At 36.3% G+C, this 19262-nt stretch overlaps 1 protein-coding gene across 1 annotated transcript in view; it reads left to right on the top strand.

The window, feature by feature from the left end:
• The window catches only part of CNTN3 (contactin 3), a 402513-nt gene that overhangs the window by 205672 nt on the left and 177579 nt on the right, over positions 1 to 19262 (top strand). Inside the window, exon 5 of the mRNA XM_037800451.1 lies at positions 18832 to 18927. Coding sequence (XP_037656379.1) covers positions 18832 to 18927 — 96 coding nt within the window. The remainder of the gene's footprint in view (positions 1 to 18831; positions 18928 to 19262) is intronic.

Below are 19262 nucleotides of genomic sequence, written 5' to 3'. Positions count from 1 at the left end.
AGCATAGTGGTTAGGAGCACAGACTGTGGAACTAGGCTGGAAGGCTTAGTCCCAGCTGCATCACGTACTAGCAGTGTGACCTTGCAGAAGCTACCTAATGTCACTGTGCTGCAATTTCCCCTGTAACATGGGAAAATAAAAGTACTTCTTCCTAGGATTGCTGTGAGATTCACTGTGAGTTAATTGTTGTAAAGAACTTAGAGGAGTAACTGGCACTTAGTAAGAACCCTTTAAATGTTTGCTGTTATTATCATCATTCAACTGTTGCATCACCCTTCCAGTGATCAGGTGATCCACAGTTCCAAGGCATGAAGCTATAATGGATATAGTTTTTCTCTGTTTAGCCCAAGTCTGTCTTCTTAAACTTCATATATAATCCTTGTATGACAAGATGGCCTGTGAAATCACAAAAGGGTACAGATGTGCCTGCATGCACACACGCGTGCACACACACAGACACACCAACACCTCTAATAGTTCCAAGGGTGCTAAGAATTGACTTATTTGTATTTATGGTGGTCCCCCGCCCATCATCACTCACTGTAAGGCCCACCTCGTGGTTACATGAGGTCAGCTTTCTCATATCCCTTAAATGTGCCTAAATACACCCGATTTTCTTCTCTTTTTCTATACTCAGGACCATCGCTAAGTATCATCAGGCCTGTCTGCATTTGCTTATGCTCTCTACTGCTGAGACTGTCTCCTTCTTCCTTCCCACCAGAAAACAGCCTATTATATTGCCCCACCCCACTGAAATAAGTGTGTCCCTTCTATGCCCTAGCACTTTTCATTCCTTCTTTATCCACATGTAGAATCAGTCACATAATTTTATTTATTAGAGGTAGTTCCACGATTCCTCTTTTCCTCTCAGTCCTATTTCCATGTCCTTAATCGGTCTCTTTTCCTATCTAATTTCTTTTGCGGTAAAAGCCTCCTACCTGGTTATTTAATCATTAGGTAGAAAATGAAATTGAGTAAAACAGGAACATAGAGGCCTTGTTGTTTAGAAAGTCAAGCTTCCAGAATATATATACTTGTGGGGAAATATTTTCCATTAGAATAGTAGCCTAATTTATCATGTTGGCTAAATGCAAAAGAGAATTTTTTCTATGAAAGGAAACATTATAATGATCGAGTGAGTACATTTCTCCTACCAGTGTAATGATATTTGGCACTTTTGATAAGCAAACAGGTCCAAAGGATAATATAACCCATTTAATACATTGGCACGTTTATCTAACTAAAAGATGTTTACATTTGTCCCGTATCTACTTCATTTTATCCTCTCTGTGCGTCAGTACATTTGCCCTAATTGCTTTCTAATTGGTATACATTTTTGTTCTTTAAAAATTTAAACTAGAAAACATTTTTCAAAGGCTCCTTAAGTGCCAGAAGGATGGGGTCTACTAAGCTAATGGATCCAAGTGTCACCTAATATCATGTGTAATGCATTTCTGTAGCATGAAATTGCATGCTTGTGCTTATTCTAGATCTCTCATGTAACTTATAAAGAAAAACAGATAGTATGAATTTGTCCTTGTTTGCTTAGCCTGAGAAGCATAGGCAAAAGCATATTCAGAGGGATGCTGATAGCATTGCTTCCAAGACAAGTGGAATATCATAATATTTATATCCCTCTCTTATGCTTGAGTTTATGTTAGGGTTTGATGTTAAAATGACAAAATAATATACACCTTTATTTTCCTAAATAACTTTATATTAAGTCTTTTTTTCAGGGTTTAATGTTTTTAAAGACTTGCCTCATGAAAATTAGCAAGAAGTCACTAATACAAATGTAATTATTTCTTATTCCCCCTAAGTTTAAATTACATACATTTGTTTGTAAAAGTTCTGAAGTTCCTATACCTGACATAGTAAGTCTGACTCAGTCTTAAAGTTAGGGGAAAATGCACACACTTCTTTACATTCAAAATTATATTTTATGGGAGATTTTTTTCTAGCTACTTGCTTTCATAAGCTTTTAGCTTATGATTCGAGGGATCTGCAGAAGAAGAACAGAAATCTACTATGCAATCTAATGATCTAAGATATACTCAGTCTCCCACCAAGGAACATAAACTGTTTTGTGTAGGTTAATGAAAGGGGTATAAAAGAATGGGCTCTTATATTGAAACCTTATGATAACACATCTATTTCTGTATTCAGTATATAATATATGCTAAGCACTATTTGTTCTCAAGATATAACAGTGAGCCAGAAAAAAAGTTTGTGATCTTATGAAGCTTGCATTCTAGCGGGGGTGGTGGTCTAAACTAACTAAATAAAAAATAAATATACCTAATATAATATAATATACATAACGTAACATAACATAAACATAACATAACTGCTTTGAAAAAACCTAAAGCTACATAGGGTTATAGAGAATGACAACTAATGGGAGCCAATTACACCTAAGAGTCGTGTTGTCATTTACATTATGAAAGCTCTGTCTTACTGATTATTGACTTTGATCTTTATATTAAACCCTCTGGGGTTCCTGGGCAGGTTTTATTTCTAGTTGCAAAAGAGGACTGCAAGGCACTGCATGGTCAGGGAGCCGGCTGGCAGGTTCACAGAGGCGAAGCACATGCTTCTGTCACTGAGCCTTGTGCATATAATTCTGTTTGTAAAATAATTAAATGAATGTTTGAAAGAATGAATGAATCTTAAATACTACTTTCAAATTGGGCAAATAGCCATTTCAACTTTTTGAGGGTGAAATTCCCAAAGAGAGAAAAGAAGTCAGAAGCTTAAATTTTAATTTGGACATGATGTTTCTCCTTTTTCTTCATGACAGAAATCAGGGGATGTGCTGACAGCCTGACTTTGACAATGAACTAGCAGTGTGATTCAGGCAAAATCTAACCTCTGTTGGCCTTGGTTTTTGCATGTAAAAATTTTGAATAATCATCCCTATATTGCCTATCGCACAGTTTTTAAGAATAATCTGAGATAACATTTGTGAAACTCTAGAGGGCCATGTACATTTAAGTTGTTTTTTATCCTTTAAATAGGGATTAAGAAGTAATCTCCATTTCACTGACCCAGGTAAATATCTTTTTAGCTGGTTCAAAAGTAATCTTTAATGTCCTTTTCTTGTTTCACTGAAAACTTTCAGTATGAAGTAACCATATAATTAAAAAAAATTAAACCTTTGTAGCTTATTTCTCTGTAACCAGGGTGCTGTTTTAATAACAGACTACAGGAGTTCTCCCCACCTGTGAATATGCTGTTAAGTGTGGAAAATTACTGCTGTATGAATTATTTAAAAATAGGCAATCATTTATAAATAAGGGTAAAGATTACATCTGATACATTTTTTCTTTTAGAATTAGGAGAATTATTGCAATATGCTAATTTATTTTTTATTTTTCATTATTCCTATGATGTATGGAAATAAGCTTATAATATTATCTCATATATTCATTGCTAAAATCAAATGTATCTTAAAGGCAACCATTCCATGAAATTCCTGAACAGTCTTGATAAGTGATATATTCAGCCAGCCACAGATGGTAAATATCAATATTTAAAAATAATTTTGTATGTTAAATTCAACAAATCTTACTTAGCATATTACTTCACTACTTTCAGGGAGAGAAAAATAGAAATTATGGTGTTCCTTGGGAAAGAGATGTGTATAAAAAGCAAGAGGAAAATTTGATAACGTAGAATACATGTTGAAAGCTCCAAAGGAGATAGCTGGGCCTTGAATGACAAATAGGTCTGGATAGAAGAGGCTAGGAGGAGATGTAGAAGTTATTGTTGCTTTGAGAGGGAAAGCCACATGCTAATTCTTATTGAGCACCTAATATATTACAAGCATTTTACATTTATTTCCTCATGTAACCCTCTCAGTAAGCCTATAACATAGGTTATTTTATCTGCGTTTTTCTGTTGAAAAGCCTGAGCTTTAAAGAGTCTTAGCAATTTGTGCAAAATCACAGAGTGTGTTTTAGTAGTAGATTTTCTAACTGAAGTCTCACTTCAAAATCTTTTTGGAAGAAGTCACTGAGACATTTTAATCCAGATTATTAAAAAGGCTTAATTTTTTTCTTTTTTTGAGAACAGAATTAAGATAACTGCATTGAAGTGGCATAACGTGTTCCCATATTCAGAATTTCGTCATTTTATGTGATTATTTCTAAATTTCTAAGTAGATGCTTCCAAGTGAAAGGAACAAGTACATTTTTTTGTATAACTAATAATTAAAACTGCTCTGTGGCACATCAGGTACAGTGGTCAGCTTTTGAAATATGATGCTCTTTAATAGTTTTAAAAATACAGCTTTCTTTATTCGATGTTATGTTATGTAAGAACACTGGCTTTTTCTGTTGTCCTATTAAAGTCAAATTGATGTTTAAAATGTTATTTTCATACTGATTTTCTGAATTAGCTAAAACCTCATGTAAACCTAAAGATCTTTGTTTCAGAGAAAAGAAAAATTATTGCAAGTATTACCAGAAAAGTGAAAAAAAAAAATGTTGTTTTGATGACAAAGCTGGGATTTTTTAATGATACATAAGCTGTAAGAAGAAAAACCTTTATAAAGTAAGAATTTATTTTGCTCTTCAGTTTACATTGACTGTTCATGTTTCAGGCATTAGCATTATAGGTGAAATTAATATTCATAACCCAATGGAGAGAGCATTTAGTTTACTTTTATATTTTCCTAAATTTTGAATACTGGAAGAGCAAAAATGGATTTTTGACCCACTCTTCTTGGGGATTGAATCATGTCTCCCATAGAAAGCATGTTGATGTCCCAATCTCTGGTCCTGTGGGTGTGAACCCATTTTTGTTTTAGCAGCTGGGAAGCTAATAGCACTGTCAATAGCAGAAGCTCTTCATGCCTTCTCCACCTTCATGGTATTTCCCTAATAACTTAATTTCAGTGAAAAAAGGTAACCAGCATAAGCAGGTTTGTTAACAAATACAGCTGGTTCTTGGAGAGTCTGCAGCCCAACCAATGGAAACAGAAGGAGCATGCTGGAGAGTAGCTACTAGGCGTAAACATTCTGTTTGCCCTGGATAACTGGCAGTATTGCCCATCGAGGGCATATATCATATGGTTAACTTGAGACCGTGTATACTGAGTTAGCTGCTATGAGGCCTGTGAAAGGAAACTAGACAATGCATGAGGTCGCAGCCCCCAGCTTTAGCTTTATTGGACAGACCAACCCCAAACACCTAATTACTGTGAGCTCAGAATGTTCAGAGAGTGCTTTCTTCACTTGGGAGGAATATATTTTTTTTAAATTCAGTTTTATTGAGAAGTATTCACATACCATACAGTCATCCATGGTGTACAATCAACTGTTCACAGTACCATCTTATAGTTGTGCATTCATCACCCCAATCTATTTTTGAATATTTTCCTTACACCAGAAAGAATCAGAATCAGAATAAAAAATAAAAATAAAAAAAAGAACACCCAGATTACCTCCCCCCCATCCCACCCTATTTTTCATATAGGTTTTGTCCCCATTTTTCTACTCATCCATCCATACACTGGATAAAGGGAGTGTGATCCACAGAGTTTTCACAGTCACGGTCACCTATTATAAGCTACATTGTTATACCACTGTCTTCAAGAGTCAAGGCTACTGGTTTGGAGTTTGATAGTTTCAGGTATTTACTTCTAGCTATGGGAGGAATATTTTTAAATGGACCTTGAGGATATATAGACAACATAAGTTGACAGGTCTTGTTCCCTTGTGACACAGGCACATATTTCATATATATGTATGTATTGGAAATGCAGGTAGTTTTTGTTTTTTTTCAACAGGTATTGAAATTAGGGGTATATTTTATGAAAAAAAAAACAACTAAATTTAACTGAATACAGGACAGATGGATTTGATGGAAGAGAAGGGATTGCAGGTGGGGAGACCATTTCAAAGGTTGAATAGACATTTTGCATAGTTTAAAGTTAAAAGGAAGTGGACTTGAAATCAGTGGAACTAGTTGTGGGTCTTTGCTCCACCACTTACTGCATCACCTTTGTCAAATTCCATAAAAGCTATGGGCCTCATTTTTATGGAAACTGGAGAAACAATACCTTTTAAAGAGTTTTGTGAAAATTGGATGGGATAAATTTCATAAGCTTTCTGTCACAGTGCCTAGCAAATCCATCCCCGTCCATTATTTCCTTCATTTATCCATCTAGTGAATGTTGATGCTTTGGGGATGCTCAAGTTTGAACCATCCTAGGGCTTTATGCTTATTATTACATGCCACCTGAATCTGAATCACAAAATTGTTTCAGGAAAGTGAATATGGTGGTAGTGAGAAATGGAAAGAGAGACACTGAACTTTGTAAAACAGTTGACACGTTCAAATTTAATGGATGGAGTAAATGTAAGAAAGGGAAGAAACAAATTGAACTTTAGAGTTTTTTTAGAGAATAATAACAGAAAGATGGACATTGGAAGAAGAACTGATTTTATAGGGGCCATTATGAACATAGAAAAATGATAAGTCAATATGAGATGGCAATTGAATGTCCATAAATATCTGAAAAGAGATACATGGTTTAAATAAAAATTTTGATGGATGCCGCATTAATGTAGAGGTGGTAGTAGAAACTTGAGACTTGGTGAGGTTTCTGGGAGAATGTAAAGAAAAAGAACAGCTATCATTTCTTGCAAAGTATTGCATTTATAAGTTTGGCAATATTTTATATAATTTGCGTGTTTTATCTTACTTCTTCTTCACAATAGCAGAGATTATTGCTATTATTATCCTCAGAAACAAATAGAGAACATCTATTTCTTATTGTCTGACTCCACAGGACACAGATCTAAGTTCAACCCAAGTTAGAAAGTAAAAGGAAACAGTGAGATGTTCATAGACAGAGGAGGATTTTCAAAAAGTGGAGTATAAGGCTTATTTGTTTTTAATTTCAAGACGGATGATCTGAGCATGTTTGAAACCATAAAGGAGAGATGAGAAGGACTGAAATAGGGATAGTTGTGAAACCACAACCTCAAAGGAATAATGAAACCTTGCACTGGTATAATTCTTTTCATTTTTCAAAGGGCTTGCAGATCTGTGATGTTAAATTTCTACTCTCAAATATTCTTTGAGGTTTAGAGGGTGGATATTGTCCCCACTTTAAAAATGGAAGGCCTGGTGGCACAGAGTGATCAAGTGACAATGCCTCCAAGCTTATAGATCTGGATTATGGTAGAGCAAAGATGAGAACCCTGGTGTTCCTATTCTTGTGTTCTTTTTCTAAATCTCACTGGTAGGAAGTTATGAAATCTTCCAACACGGACACAGGAATTGTGGAGAGACCCACCATGGTAATTCCAAGGAAAAATTAGTTGAAGGATACAAAGACATCAAACATCCATCAATGACTTACACAATGCCAATAAATGTGATGTATTCTAGATATATGAATATGAAAGTTACATCACTTTAATCCTGACAGAGTCCCCAGAATAGAAGGTAGCAAGATGTGAAAAATATAAAAGTATACAAAATACAGAAATCTGAAGGTGATTTCTAGGGTTTCCAGGAAGTGATACTGCTGAAGCTGGATTTTGAAGATGAATAGAAGTTTGCTATGTAAATGAAGGAGTGGGAACCATGAGCATGAGAGAAGGGCAAGGTTTTTGTGCTTGGAGAAATCCAGGTCATTTGTTACTGCTTCAATTTATGTGGCTGGGAATTGGGATGTTGAAGTAATGGGCTGATGAGAGACAGAGATGAAGTTGGACTGTAGAATGCCTGTCTGGTGGGGTCTTGTGGAGCTGATTTAGGAGCTTAGTGTTCACCCTTTGTGCCCAAATTGTGTTAAAAAAACACACAATCAAACAAACAAAAACTGTTCCTGAGATGTTAAGATATGATTAGGTGCTTTCCTGTTTCAAGTAGACTCAAGAAACTACTGATTACTTAAGTCTCTGCTTGGAGACTTACAGTACACACCTGCTTTATACTTCGAAAAAGACTGGCCTTAAGTAAGAAATCCACTTACAGTGTGCATTTTTGGTGCCCTACATCACATCCTTTCTGCCTATCTTGGATTCATTTGTAGCACGGGTAGTCAGTTCCATGCAGGTTCACAATGGGAGCTCTGACAAGCATGGGAAAAGTATTGCCCCCAAGGGAAACTCTCTGTCAATGAGATTGGGAGCCAATATATAAATGCCACAGACACCCATCTTTCAAAGAGCTGATTCTGAAAAGCATTCTGTATGCTTGTCAGAAGTTCATGCAGAATCAAGCCCCCACTGCTTACAGTAGCAGCTTCAGTAATGCATCCAGATGCTGGCTTTTCCTATTTCCATCTCTTCCCACTCCCTCCCTTCTGCCTTTTGAGATCCCCACCAGGTAGACAACCTCACTCAAGTCCTTTGTTCGGCTTTGCTTTGGGGATACCAAACTAAGATACTATTGAACTTTGTTGTTCAAGCCATTGTTTTTGCATCGGGGAACATTTTTGGTTTCCTATGACACATCTATTGCCTTAGAAGTTCTTTAGGGACATTGCAATTAAGTGTTTTGAGAGTTGAGCTGATATGTTAAGTAAGAAAAGGAAGGAAAAAGGGAGAAACGTTGAATTTGGGTATTGGAGCTAGTGGTTGAGTTTTGGACATGCTGATACTGACGATAATTCAGTCAGCTGGCTCTGTCTTATATTCAGATAGGTTTGGGAGATCTTCCAGATGCTTCTGCACATGTCAGGAAATAGAAGGGTGGTGGTTGTCCTTTGATCTTGAGCTTTTTCTTCTTATGTGGGGACATGCTTTAATGAGATTTGTATACTAATTGACATTTTACTTCTTGACCCTGGAATCATTGCATTCTGCTACTCTTTATTTATAGTATCTCATACATGAAGATGCAGATGAAGGCTTTAACAGAACTACAATCTTGATTTTTATTGCCTTTTCATGTGTGTTAATTGAATTTTTTTTTCTTTAGCTTTTGATGGTAGTGGAAAGCTTTCTTTTAATGGCATCTACCTTATTCTCTCGAAAGGAAGTCTTACACTATTTGGGTAATGATTTAATTGCTAACTACCCATCGCTAAGAATTTCAATGGTAACACTACATTTAATCACTCATAGTCACCCTCAAATAAGATTGTAGTACAGGAGTAAAACTCATGCAGTTTTCAGTGATAATGATTTTATTAATTGCTCATGCTCTGATCGCAAGTGATCACAACATATTTTGAGGCAGAGCTCTAAATTTTTGAACTTTAGAAACATTTAGTCTGCTGGTCCCAGTTTCAAACATATGCCACTTTTATCTTCCATTTTATTCCTTTTAGGGGGAAATGGTTTGGTTTACTTTGCAGTCTCTTATTGTCATCATTTTTTTAAAATTTGCATATTAATTGCACACAGGTTTATGTAAGCAACTTCCATGAAATGTTCTACCCAGAATTCTTTGTTCAGGTATGCACAGGGCACTCTGTAATATCTCCCCCATCTTAGTGTAGACTTTATCAGTGTACATTTTGTGTTAAACTCTCATTTAACTTGGCTTACCACAGGGTTTCCCAGGCTTGCTCATTGGGAAATGATGGTCATCCTTTCGGCTGATTGTAAACCATAAAAGGTATACTTGTGCAGCTATAGCTCAGTATAACTCTAGTTATACCGAGTGACATTTCACTGACTCTGCTTGATAGTTGACTACCTGGATGAATCCACCTGGAGAAATCAACAACAGCAATATATAGAAAGTGGAGTCAGTTATCAAAGTGAACACTTTGAAAATGAAAGTCAGTCATCCGTCTCTCTTCTTTATGTGCACTGATGGTTTCCTGTAGTCTTCCTCTCCACAGGTGGGGAAGATCAACCTGAAATTGAAGTGCTTTAGCAGCCCATAGAAATCCAACGTGAGGAATTGACAGACATGTAGCAAGGCAGAGACTTTTATACAGCTGAAATGATCCAAGTGAGTTTTCACACAAGGAAAGCAGTCAGAATGTCGAATATACTTCCCTCAGGGCTCTGCTTGCCTCACTCTTTTTTTATGTATATATATATATATATATATTTTATTGAGATTATTCACATACCATACAACTATCCAAAGATCCAAAATGTGTACAGTCAGTTGCCCATGATACCATCATACAGCTGTGCATCCATCACCACAATAATTTTTTTTCAATTTTGAGAACATTTTCACTACTCCAGAAAAGAAATAAAGATGATAAAAGGAGAATCAAATCCTCCCATACCCCTAATCACCCCTGCCTTCATTATTGAGTCACAGTTTTGGTATAGTACATTTGTTACTAACTGTAGTATATAGTTTGCAATAGGTATATATATTTTTTCCTATATGCCCCTCTATTATTAACTTCTAGTTATAGTGTCATACATTTGTTCTAGCTCATGAGATTTCTGATATTTGTGCAGTTAATCACAGACATCGTCCATCACAAGATTCACTGTTTTATACATTCTCGTCTTTTTATCTTCAACTTTCCTTCTGATAACATACGTGACTCTGAGCTTACCCTTTCCACCACCTTCACACACCTTTCAGCACTGTTAGTTATTCTCACAACCTGCTATCATCACCCCTGTCCATTTCCTGATGTTTAAGGTCACCCTAGTTGAACATAATGCTCATAATAAACAAATACTCCCCCTTCTTTAGCCTCATTCTATATCCTGGTACCTGATATTGCATGTCTATGAGTTTACTTATTATAATTAGTTCATATCAGTGAGATCCTGCAATATTTGCCTGTATGTATCTGCCTTATTTCACTCAAAATAGTGCCCTCAAGTTTTCTTCATCAACCCATTTTTTTTAAGGCGGTTTTGTTCACACACCATACATTCCGTCTTAAGTAAGCAATTGAGGGTTCCCTGTATAGGCAAGTATTTGTGTATTCAGCACCATCACCACTATCTATATGATGACATCTCCATTTCTTCCACAAAGGAGGAGGAAGAGTCAAAGAAGGTAGAGACAAAAGAAAAAGAAAAAAGCAACAGAGAGAGAAATCAAACAACAACAACAACAAACATGACAGCTAGAAAGCAACAAAAGGAAAGATAGCATTAACCTAAAGTAGAATAAAGAGTCAGACAACATTACCAGTGCCAGGAGTCCCATATCCTTCCCCCATTCTCCCCCACCCCCATATGCATTTAGCTTTGGTCTATTGCCTTTGTTATATTAAAGGAAACATAATACAAGATTTCCATTAAATTATAGTCTCTAGTTTGCATTGATTGTATTTTCCCCCTAATCCCACCCTATTTTTATCACCTTGCAGTGTTGACATTCATTTGTTCTACCTCATGTAAAAACATATTTGTACCTTTTATTACAATCGTTGAGCACCCTAGGTTCCCCTGAGTTACACAGTCCCAGTCTTTATCTTTCCTCTTTCCTTCTGGTATCCCACATGGTCCCAACCTTCCTCTTTCAACCATACTCACAGTCATCTTTGTTCAGTGTACTCACATTGCTGTGCTACTGTCTCCCAAAATTGTGTTCCAAACCTCTCACTCCTGTCTTTTCCTTTCTGTCTGCAGTGCTTCCTTTAGTGTTTCCTGTAGAGCAGGTATCTTGTTCACAAACCGTCACTGTCTGTTTGAGAATATTTTAAGCTCTCCCTCATATTTGAAGGACAGTTTTGCCGGATATAGGATTCTTGGTTGGTGGTTTTTCTCTTTCAGTATCTTGAATATATCACCCTACTTCCTTCTTGCCTCCATGGTTTCTTTTGAGAAATCTGCACATGGTCTTATCAAGCGTCCTTTGTATGTGATGGATTGCTTTTCTCTAGCTGCTTTCAGGATTCTCTCTTTATCTTTGACATTTGATGATTGGATTATTAAGTGTCTTGGTGTGGGCCTACTCAGATTTATTCTGTTTGGGATACGCTGTGCTTCTTGGATCTGTAATTTTATGTCTTTCATAAAAGGTAGGAAATTTTCCTTGATTATTTCCTCTATTATTGCTTCTGCCCCTTTTCCCTTTTCTTCTCCTTCAGGGACACCAATGATATGTACATTCTTGTATTTTGTTTTGTCCTTAAGTTCCTGGAGATGTTGCTCATATTTTTCCATTCTTTTCTCTATCTGTTCTTTTGTGTGTAGGATTTCAGGTGCCTTGTTCTCCAGTTCCTGCGTGTTTTCTTCTGCCTCTTGAGATCTGCTGTTGTATGTCTCCATTGTGTCTTTCATCTCTTGTTTTGTGCCTTTCATTTCTATAGATTCTGCCAGTTGTTTTTTTGAATTTTCAATTTCTACCTTATGTACGCCTGATGTTTTCATTATATGGTCCATCTCTTTTTGAATGGTCCTGCCTAAACTTTTTGAATCGACTTAGTATTAGTTGTTTTAGTTCCTGTATCTCAGTTGAAGTGTAAGTTTGTTCCTCTGACTGGGCCATAACTTCATTTCTCTTAGTGTAGGTTGTAGTTTTCTATTGACTGGGCATGGTTTCCTTGGTTACCCCAATCAGGTTTTCCCAAACCAAAATGGGCTGTGGTCCCAGAAGGAAGAACTATTCAGTATCCAGTTTCCCTGAGGGTGTGTCTTAGAAAATTGGTACAGCCGGTGAGACCTCAGGTCCCTGTGCTTTTCTGCCCAGAAGGTGGCACCTGTCAGCCTGTAGCTCCCAATTGCCTCACTTTTAAAGCAGCAAGGAGATCCCTTTCCTGTGGTTTTCCTGGAGTCCTGGGCCAGCTAGGAAACCCAGCACAGCTTACAGCGGGAAGGGGAATCAGGGGTAATGATTTCCAGCCTGTAGGTAGTGTGGAGAAAGAGGACAGAAAGAAAGAGGAAATGTGGAAATCTGTTTTTTTCTCTTTGTTTGCTTTAAAGAAAATAAAATTTCCCCAGTTTTACTTGTACTCATTTAGGTGGTATATTTAGTTTTATACAGTTTTATCGTTTGTATACCTTCATGTATCCATCAACATAGTCAAGATATAGAACAGTTCCAAGCCCTTAAATATCCTTTGTGTTGTGCTTTTATAACTATTTACTTCCCTATCTTCCCTAATCACTGGCAACTCCTGATCTGTCCTCCATTTCTAAAATTTTTCCACTTTAAAAATGTTAGTTAAATAGAATCATACAGTGTGTAACCTTTTGGAATTAGCTTTTCTCATTGTAATTCCCTGGAGAGTCTTCCAGTTGTTGGATGTGTCAATAGTTCCTTTTTTTGGTTATTGCTGAGTTGTATTCCACAGTATGTTTATACCACTGTTTAACACTTTACCCGTTGAAGGAAAACTCAGTTGTTTCCAGTTTTGGACTATTATAAATAAAGCTATATGAATATTCCTGTACAGGTTTTTGCATGAAATATGTTTTCATTTCCTTGGTTTAAATGCCCATGAGTGCAATTGCTAGGTTATAGGTAGTTGTTTGTTTAGTTTTATAAGAAACTGTCAAACTGTTTTCCAAAGTGACTGAAATTTGACCTCCCTGCTAGCAGTGTATGAGGGTTTCAAATTTTCATATCCCCACCAAAATTTAGTGTTGTCACTAATTTTTTTAGCTATTCTGATAGATATATAGTGATATCTCATTGTGGGTTTTTGTGTGTGTGTGTGTTTCCCTGATGGAGAATGATTTGGACCGTCTTCTCGTGCTTATATGCCATTTGTATATCCTCTTCAGTGAAATGTCTTTTCATGTGTTTGGCCCATTTTCTAATAGAATAGTTTGTTTTTTCAGTGTTGAGTATGAGATATCTTTACCTATTCTAGATACTAATCCTTTGCTGGACATGTGGTTCACAAATATTTTCTCCCAGTATGTAGCTTGCCTTTTCGTCTTCTTCACATGGACTTTGGCAAAGCAAAATCCTTTAATTTTGATGAGGTTCTATTTCTCAGGTTTCTCATTTATGGATCATGCATTTGGTATCAAGCCTAAGAATTATTTGCTTAGCCCTAGATCCTGAAGATATTCTCCTACATTTTCCTTTAAAAGCTCTATAGTTTTACATTAAACTTAAATTAAATTCCTGATCCATTTTGACTTAACTTTTATATAAGGTAAGAGGTTTAGGTCCAGGTTTTGTTTTTGTTTTTTTTTTTTTTTTCCAGGCCAGAACCTGCCTATTTGTACCAACTAAGCAGCAGGGCCCCTTCTCTTGATAATGATGACTGACAACCCCCACCCACACCCCCCAACACTGCTGAGTTCTAGCCCCTTGGTGGATCCTGGCTACACACCTGGCACATCTTTGCCTGCATCACCCCAGAACCTGTGAGTTCTTTTGTATAGTATACCTTTCCAACCCATCTGCTGTCCTTCTCTGAGTTGCAGATGAGGTTCAGGTTCAGTCCCTTGCTCACCGTCACCTGTTTCTATTGCGGTAGGGGAGATCAGAGATAGTGATCTTGACCTGCAAAGTGAGGCCAAGAGATTGAGCAGAAAAACATTGCCATGACGGTAAGGAGAACTTGGTTTGAGGCTTAACTCTGCAGCTAACTAACCTTCATAGCTATTGTAGGTCCAGGTTTATATTTTTCCCTGTAGACGTTCAATTGCTCTAGCATCGTTTGTTGGAAAGACTATCTTTTTTCCTTAGAATTATTTTTGCACCTTTGTAAAAAATCGGTTAAGCTTATTTGTGTGGATCTGTTTCTCGGTTCTCCATTTTGCACCTACGTGTCTATCCCTCTGTTGTACCACATTGTATTGATCACTGTGGTTATATGGTAAACCATGATATTTGATAGAATGATTCTTGCGTTTTATTTGTCTTAGTCAAGATCATGTAGTTATTATAGAGCCCAAGCATTTCCTTATGAATTTTAGAACAAATTTATCAATATCTTCAAAAAAATTAAAAGGAAAAAAAAACTTTTGAGATTTTGATAGAAATTGCATTAAAACTATAGGCCAATTTTGGAAGACTTGCCATCTTTACTGTGTTGAGTGTTCCAATGAATTAACGTGGTGTACCTCTCCATTTATTTAGGTCTTCTTTCTTTTTTTTTTTTTTTTATCAACATTTTGTAATTTTCAGCATACAGATCGTTGCCATGTTTTATTATGTGTATAGAAAGGTATTTCATTTTTTTAGGAGCAATGGTAAATGGTTTTGTGTTTTAATTTTGATTTCTACGTGTTCAACATTAGTATTTGGAAATTGTATACTGCAACTGCTTAACTCGCTTATTTGTACAAGGAGTTTTTATTGCTGTTGTTTGTGGATTCCTTCTGATTTCCTATATGTATACAATTATGCCACCTGCATAAAGGGACAGTTTTATTTCTTCCTTTCCAAACTGTTTGCCTTTAATTTCTTTTTCCTGCCTGACTGCAGTAGCTAGAACTTCTAATAGTATTGGATAAGAGTGGTGAAAACGGACATTCTTATCATATTCCTGATCTTAGAAGGAAGCAGTCAGTTTTTTATGATTACATATGATGTTAGTTTTTCTGTAGATGCTCTTTATCATGTTGGTTTGTTTTTAAAGTCTGGCTAATTAGAGGCTCCAGAATATTGGCAGAGTTTAAAGAATTGAAAAGAAGACAAAAAAAAGCAAAATCTGAGAGTTTCTACCCAAGAAGGACTAGAATTACTTTTTATTTCGACACAGAATGGGCTTCTTCTAAGATTCCTGCTAAGTTTGGACCATGTGCATGCAGCCTTGACCTGCATTTGAGTTATACGTAAATCTGCCAGGAGATACTTCAGTGGTATGAAACTTTCTAGACATTTACACTACTTTTCTCTCTCTGGAGGTTCTGTTCTATCTACCTGGGAAACTTTGTTCTTTTGGAATTTCTTTCATTTCTCTAGGTCAAGTGTTCCTTTTTCTGTGTTCTTACTTCCATTATAGAAAGTGACGTTTTAAATGAGCCTGTTGGTCTGAAGTCTGCCTGGTAACCAGCCAGGGCTCTTCTTGAAAAAAAAAATGCCCCCAGAAATTCTTACCTTCAGAACTTAGCATGTGGTAGGCTGAAGTTTTGTAGGCCCTCAGTAAATACTTGTTTAATAATTAACTGCACTCTTTTGTATTCCTTTGCCAAACAGATGTTTAACAGAGCTGTATTTTATAGGAACAAGGTGATATTTGGTGTGCACAAGATACAGCTAACAAGCTTGTAAAAAATACAGATCCATGGGCTTAACTACCAGAGATGCTAATTCACTTGCTTTAAATGATTCCCAGAAATCATTTTTTAAATAAGAATTCTAGGTGATAATGGTGCAGGTAGTCCTCAGACCACACTTCAAGTAACGTAAGATAGGAATTTAAAAGATACTGTTTTATGGAAGGACATCTCTTATAATCACAGTGCTGTGTTGTCAACGAAGCCCTGGGAAACGTGTGACAGCCCCTACACTTAAATTGTTTTTCTTTGCTGTTCTTGATGCATGTACTCTGTGAACTGGCCTCATCAGGTATCCAAGAACAGTGTTCTCTACCAGTTAACACTTGGTATACTGTAGAGAGAGCATCAAAGAAAGTGTGCAAAACAGTGGACAGATCTGTGCCAGACAGTATTAGTGCTTAGGCAAAAGATGTTACTTTTGGGGGAGACATCAGTAGCTTCTGTAGAACTATTTTTATTCTTTTTGAACATTCTAGCTAAACTCAGTGTTGAATACCTTCCACAGTATGAAATTATGTGGCAGAAGAAAATAAGGAATTGGGAAGTGTTTTAGTTTGCTAATGCTGCTGGAATGCAAAACACCAGAAATGGACTGGCTTTTATAAAAGGGGGTTTATTTGGTTACACAATTATAGTCTTAAGGCCATAAAGTGTCCATCAACAAAGGGAACCTTCACTGGAGAAAGGCCATTGGCATCCGGAAAACCTGTTAGCTGGGAAGGCACGTGGCTGGCATCTGCTTGACCCCAGGTTGCGTTTCAAAATGGCGTTCTCCAAAATGTCTGCATCAGCTTCCAACGGCCATCTTCAAAATGTCTTGTCTCAGCTCCAGCTTGCTATGAGCTTCTTCTGTCTGAGCTTATATAGTGCTCCAGTAAAGTAAACAAGGCCCACATTGAATGGGCAGTGCCATGCCTCCATGAAAATTATCCAGTCAGAGTTATCACCTACAGTTGAGTGGGTCGCTTCACCATGGAAACAGTCAATCAAGGACATACAATCTAATCAACACTAATATGTCTACCCACACAAAATAATGCATCAAAGAACATGGCTTTTTCTGGGGGAGATATATATACAAACTGGCACAGGAAGGAAAACAGCAGTGATGTTACGTAGTTGGTTGCCAGAAAAGAGTCTTTTGAAACTATTTTTCCGTGTGGAGGCTACATTCAGATACAATATACTCCCCCATTTAGCTACTGGGAAATGTGGATGACCCAGTTTCGCAGATCCATTTACCCTCCAGGAACCCTAATGTTTGATAAGGTTGCTGTTAGTTACAGATTTAAGATGATACAATGCTATTTTATTATGTATTTTCTGTAAGATAATCTCTGATTAAAATAAGTCCATAAAGAATATTTTTTTCTTCTTTAATGGACACACTTTGAGTTTTGCTGAGTCGCTTTACTCCATGATTATAACTGAGCAATTTAATACTGTTTTGAAGTAACAATAAAATGAAGCCATAGGCCTTCTTATTTCTCTCCAAAGAACTGATTCATGGTGCTTAGAATATTCTTAAGTGTCCACGGTTTGTGCTTTTATCATTTTGAAGCTAAGTATTTTGCTTTTTAAATTTCTTAGGGCAAAATTGAAATTTTCCAAGTTGTGTTCTAAAATACATACACTGCCTCACTTTATGTAGTCACCATGTAGGCCATTTATATCAACCCTTAAGAGCTGTGAAGTGAGTATATTCTGTCACAAATTGACAGTGCAATTGTTCTGATGCAGCAAGTGATACCATTGAGTGTATTAACTGTGTAATTCACAAACATCTTGTTATTTTATTCAGAATTTAGAGAAATGGTAGATTTTTCTTCCCTTTGCTCCCCAGTGACTTAAACTTTTTAAAAAAATGTGACCAATAAAATTTTTTATACACTGTAATTTAAACTAGAGAGTATAAATCAGTGAGTATTTGCTATCTTTGTTACTGGAAGAAATGAAATGTTTTCTACAAATAACTACAGATGATTAAAAATAGTATTTGTCCTTGATTACTATTTCTTAAACTTTTTTAAACACTTAAAAACCTTTTTGTATTATTAGAAAAATAATTTGTATTTTTTTCACAGCTATAAATAGAGGAGAATATGTAGATTTAATTTACTATTTTCCTGTGAATTCTATTTGTTAATTTCCAGTGATACATACCTTCCACAGAACAGTTCAAAATATGGGACAAATGGAACATGTACCTGACGCTGATTATTTTCAACTCATTTTTTAAAAAATAACAGCAGTAATTATAGATATAATAAAACTGATTTTAGTTTATTTACAGAAAGTATTTTAGGAAAGAAATTCTTGAATAGAGTTGGCCGTCACTGCAAGGTTGGAGTAAAAGTCTGCCAGTAAGTTGGCGAATTCACGGTGGCAGATTTGGAAATCGTATTTATATGTATATTTGGTTCAAAATATTTCATTTCCTTCTTTGACTCGTATTGTCTGGTTAACTAATTCTCATATATGTTTTGCATTTTTGGATAGCTTGTACCATTTTTGACACTATTAGAAAGACATGGGATCAGTGGGTCTGTATTTATATTGTATTGCTGAATTCTGGAAGTCTTAATAAAGAAATCAGAATCCTACGCTTTCCTCTCAAAGCCAATATTCTCCTGAGGTTCCTGAAAACAGATCTTTTAAATTGTCCTCCAAAACAAAGGAATGTCTGAGTGAAAAGTTTAATTTTATTTTCCTTTCTGAAATTCAGTTTTGTTCTGTTTCATATCAGATCTTGAAAATTTTAAAACCAAAATGAGAAGCACAGTGTCAGTCCGTGAAGGCCAGGGAGTTGTTCTGCTCTGTGGTCCCCCACCTCACTCCGGAGGTAAGAAGTGGTCAGTTTTTGTTTTATATGTTTATTGAGTAAGTTTCAAGGCAAGGCCAACAGCGTATGTCCTCTTATTGCTTCCATAGATTACTCTGAGAAACTTGATAACCTGAGCAGCATTGGATTTTGTCTGCTGAGCTGGAGTATGAGAAACCCTACAAAAGATAGCCCATCAGAGAAGTTTATAAACACAGTTTAGTCATTGCAACAAGGAGGGTTTTAAAAGCAAGAGAGATGAAATTCGTTTCGATTACCTGTGCTGAGCAATGCTTTATCCTTGCACCATTATCATTTGTTATTTAGCTTTAGACCATGACACACAATGGAAACTG

This window comes from Choloepus didactylus, chromosome 1 (assembly GCF_015220235.1).
Source record: "Choloepus didactylus isolate mChoDid1 chromosome 1, mChoDid1.pri, whole genome shotgun sequence".
NCBI lineage: Eukaryota > Metazoa > Chordata > Mammalia > Pilosa > Megalonychidae > Choloepus > Choloepus didactylus.
This window is presented reverse-complemented; position numbering and strand designations above follow the sequence as displayed.